At 32.3% G+C, this 3,585-nt stretch overlaps 1 protein-coding gene across 7 annotated transcripts in view; it reads left to right on the top strand.

The window, feature by feature from the left end:
- LOC111461595 (serine/threonine-protein kinase STY8-like) overlaps positions 1-2,635 on the top strand; it is a 14,662-nt gene extending 12,027 nt beyond the window's left edge. For 4 of the 7 annotated variants that reach the window (XM_023105182.1, XM_023105211.1, XM_023105218.1 and 1 more), the window contains exons 13-16: positions 219-299; positions 500-550; positions 989-1,129; positions 1,218-1,526. In XM_023105182.1, the coding sequence (XP_022960950.1) occupies positions 219-299; positions 500-550; positions 989-1,129; positions 1,218-1,265 (321 nt within the window). In that variant the 3' untranslated portion in view covers positions 1,266-1,526. Of the gene's footprint in view, positions 1-218; positions 300-499; positions 551-988; positions 1,130-1,217; positions 1,527-1,758 lie in introns of those variants that run through there. The other 3 variants (XR_002713608.1, XM_023105200.1, XM_023105191.1) reach the window with 3 other exon arrangements.
- Positions 2,636-3,585: the final 950 nt, after the last annotated feature.

Below are 3,585 nucleotides of genomic sequence, written 5' to 3'. Positions count from 1 at the left end.
TTTTTTTTTTTTTTTTTTTTTTTTTTTTTTTTTTTTTTTTTTTTTTTTTTTTTTTTTTTTTTTTTTTTAAGACATGAGACCAGAAGTAAAACTTTCACTACTAAGATTTACAAATTACCAAGCCAACTTAATTTCTGAATTTAGAAATCGTATTTTATAGTATTGACAGCATTTCATTTGACTTCAATCTTTTGGCGATGAATAATTTTTACCTCAAGGTAATAAATCATCTGCCGTATGATCAGAAAGCAGATGTTTTCAGTTTTGCGATTGTGCTGTGGGAACTAGTTACAGCAAAGGTACGTCTCAAGTCTGACTACAATGCTAAATTTGCTTTGTTTTTTCACTTTCCTGTTACATAATAGGGCAGCTATTACCGAGCAATATTATGTATAAGATGGTTAGATATCTTTATTATTATTTTGTTGATCGCTTAGTATTTATACAATAATTACCATGTTTGGGATTATCCTTTTGACCCAATCTTTTGGCATCTCAGGTTCCTTATGATTCCATGACACCGCTACAAGCTGCCCTAGGAGTAAGACAGGTTTGTATATGTCCTAATTTTTGGCGCTTTACTAAAAATATATGAGAAGATCAATTTTTTCCTTCCCATATGTAGCACCTATTGATCAATGATAAATGAGGAAACTTGACGTAGCTGTTGTATAAATTTCCGTTTGATAAGAAAAGTCATGCTCATGATACACGAATGGGAAAACTAAACAGAAGATTCAATTTAAAGTTTGTGAAAGGAAAGATGAGGGCAATTGAAAAAGGTTGCTGATAAATATATACAAAAATCCAGATAATTAGGATGAATTGAGGATATATTTAGAATAATTCTCCGGTTGCTGGTTTTTTACTTTTCTTTAGAATTCCTGAAGTTTTTGGTATGGAGGAGTCCAAAGCATTGCATTATTTCCCATTTAGCAACCTGACAGAACACAGTATTCAAGGGTTAGATTTTACAATCTGTTTTCAGGGACTACGCCCGGATCTTCCCGAAAATGTGCACCCTAAAGTATTGGATTTGATGCAAAGATGCTGGGATGCAGATCCGGTCAATCGGCCTCCATTTACTGAGATAAAAGTTGAACTTCAAAATCTCCTGGAAGAAGTTCAGGTAAGCTTATTTATACCTTCCTCTTTGTCTTTTCAGCCTCATGGATAATATGCAACCTTTCTAACTTTCTGCTCCCATGTGGGCTTAGATGTGTACAAAATATGAAGAAAATCATGCGGCGGTTAATGGGAGCTGATGTACTTGTAGAAGGTGCAGTAAATCAATTCGGCTTTATCCTGTATGTATCTTGCGTGAGGATATTTATTTTGTTTTCCCCTTTTCAGTTCTTCATATAGTCATACAAATATTGTACATGTGAAAAAAAAAAGAAGCATAGAGGCTACTCAGTTCAAAAAAAAAAAAAAAAAAAAGGAAAGAAGTAGCATGTTCTCCTTACAAAATTACTTGACCCATCGGGATATTTCAGCAAATATAGTAAAATGAGCTGTTGTTAGCCTTCCAAGTTGTTCAACACATTTCTTTTTCTTAACCTTTAATAGGTGTATATATTTGCTTTGTTCCTTAAACACATCATAATGCTTCATTTTCTCACTTATTTAGAGGCCATACATTATAGAAGATTTGGCAAGATCTTATATAATTATTAGTAGGTGATCAGATTCTTTCTGATTTCTTTCTCAAAATGTATTTTTTCCTTGCAAGCAACTTTAATTGTGTTTATGCTTTAGGAAATCATGCGTGAATTTTGGTAAAGTGTGGTTTAGTGGTAAAGGAGACGTCTTTATTGAATGTGACGTCTTTATTGAATGTAAAAGCTGGGAAAAGTGATATCGATAGTTTCCAAATTGGCTGGCACCACCCTTTCCTATGAAGCAAAGGGGGTTTAGGGAAAAGCAGTGTGGAGCTAGCTAACAAAGGAATCAATGGTTTCTTTTAGAAAAACTATCTGAAGTTGCAGGTACTCAATTTACTCAAAAAGGGCAGAAAATAATACAAATTGAAGTGTAAGATATCTTCCTTTTATTGATTGTTTCGATTGCTAAGAATGGCCAATCATTGCTTCACTTCATCACGAGTAAGCTTCTATCAGTGGTAAATTACTGATTTCTGTACTTGCTGATTGTTAATCAAAGATAATCTCGATCTCTATTGATTTATCTCTTTGTAATTAAAATTAACAGTCGAAGGTAAGGGAAATTTGGGAGATGAAGAGAGTAAGATAAGCTTCTAAGTTTTACAGGGTTTAATGTTGTTATTGAAAGTTCTAGAGACGGCTTGTGCTCGTCCTAAATGGAATGACTTTCTTAGTGACGCTGGCCTGCATTCCCATGTCTGCTCTTCTCCGCCTGTAAACTCTAGACGTTGGTTTTGTCAAGATACGATACGACTCTTTTCTTTTGAAGTTTTAAGGACTTAATTTTCACCGTTGAAAGTTGTTTCCATTCGGATAATTTTCACTCTAAATTGTTATGAATTATTGGTAGAAGAAGAGTTGCAATCAAGTTCAGCTATTTGAGTCGATCAAGCTTGATCATTGTAGCAGCCACACTAAAATGGAAATGGGGGCCAAGATATATGAAGCCAACTTTGCTGCGATAATGTTTATTTGAGGTATAGTTTCTGGTCACAATAATGATAGTATTTGTTGTTTTAAGTAAGAAAGGTAGGTTGAAGCAACAATGGGGACTGACTTTCCTCCATTTTACCCTTTCTAAAATCCATGGAGGTTGAGAGGTCCGATCATTTCAATTTTGGTATGCATTAATCCTAACTTCATTTGGAAGGATTTGTTATTTGTGGATTCAAATGAAACTATTTCATTAGAGTTCATCACAGCTAAAGAGCTACAATACAATACCTTTTTTTTTTTTTCGCTTTCCATAGACTCAAAAGACCTCATTTTTAAAAAAAGTGATCGGTGTAGAGAGTAATTAATGAACCGTTCCATCAAATATAACATACTATTACGTAAAGTTGTTCGATTAGTTTTCAAAAAGTTTCACTTCAACTTTCGAAATTGTTCTTATAATGGATGAAAATTGACATGATTGTACTGAAACTACGAGGTACGTGATATCATTTATAGCATTATTATTCATGTATTTAGTAGTCAACCATTTTTATTGTGTGAATTGTATTATAAACAATGTTAATGATATCTTTTAAATTACCAAAGAGTGCATAACTTAACCGTTATTAATATCTATGTGCTTAATTTTTCCTACCCCACGTTTTTTATACTAAAAAATAATATCTTTTAAATTAAAATAAATGATAGCAATCTTAATTATATATATAATTAAATCATATATGACGTCATGTATGCCTTTCAAATTTTAATAATAAAGAAGAATTATCCAAGAATATTTTAGAACAACTTCAAAATTTAAGAGTCAAAATACAAAATTTCTAATTGACATCGAAAATATTTCTATCTAATTTAATCGTCATGTGTGAATATTTTAGGGTTTAAACAGTGTTGCTTTCAGTATTTTGTAGAAGAATTTCCAATGCATCCAAGTTGAATTAATGGAACTTGGGTGTAACCAATTAAG

Source organism: Cucurbita moschata, unplaced genomic scaffold, assembly GCF_002738365.1.
Source record: "Cucurbita moschata cultivar Rifu unplaced genomic scaffold, Cmos_1.0 Cmo_Scf00002, whole genome shotgun sequence".
Lineage (NCBI taxonomy): Eukaryota > Viridiplantae > Streptophyta > Magnoliopsida > Cucurbitales > Cucurbitaceae > Cucurbita > Cucurbita moschata.
The sequence above is the reverse complement of the archived record's forward strand: the minus strand, read 5'-3'. Positions and strand labels throughout refer to the sequence as shown.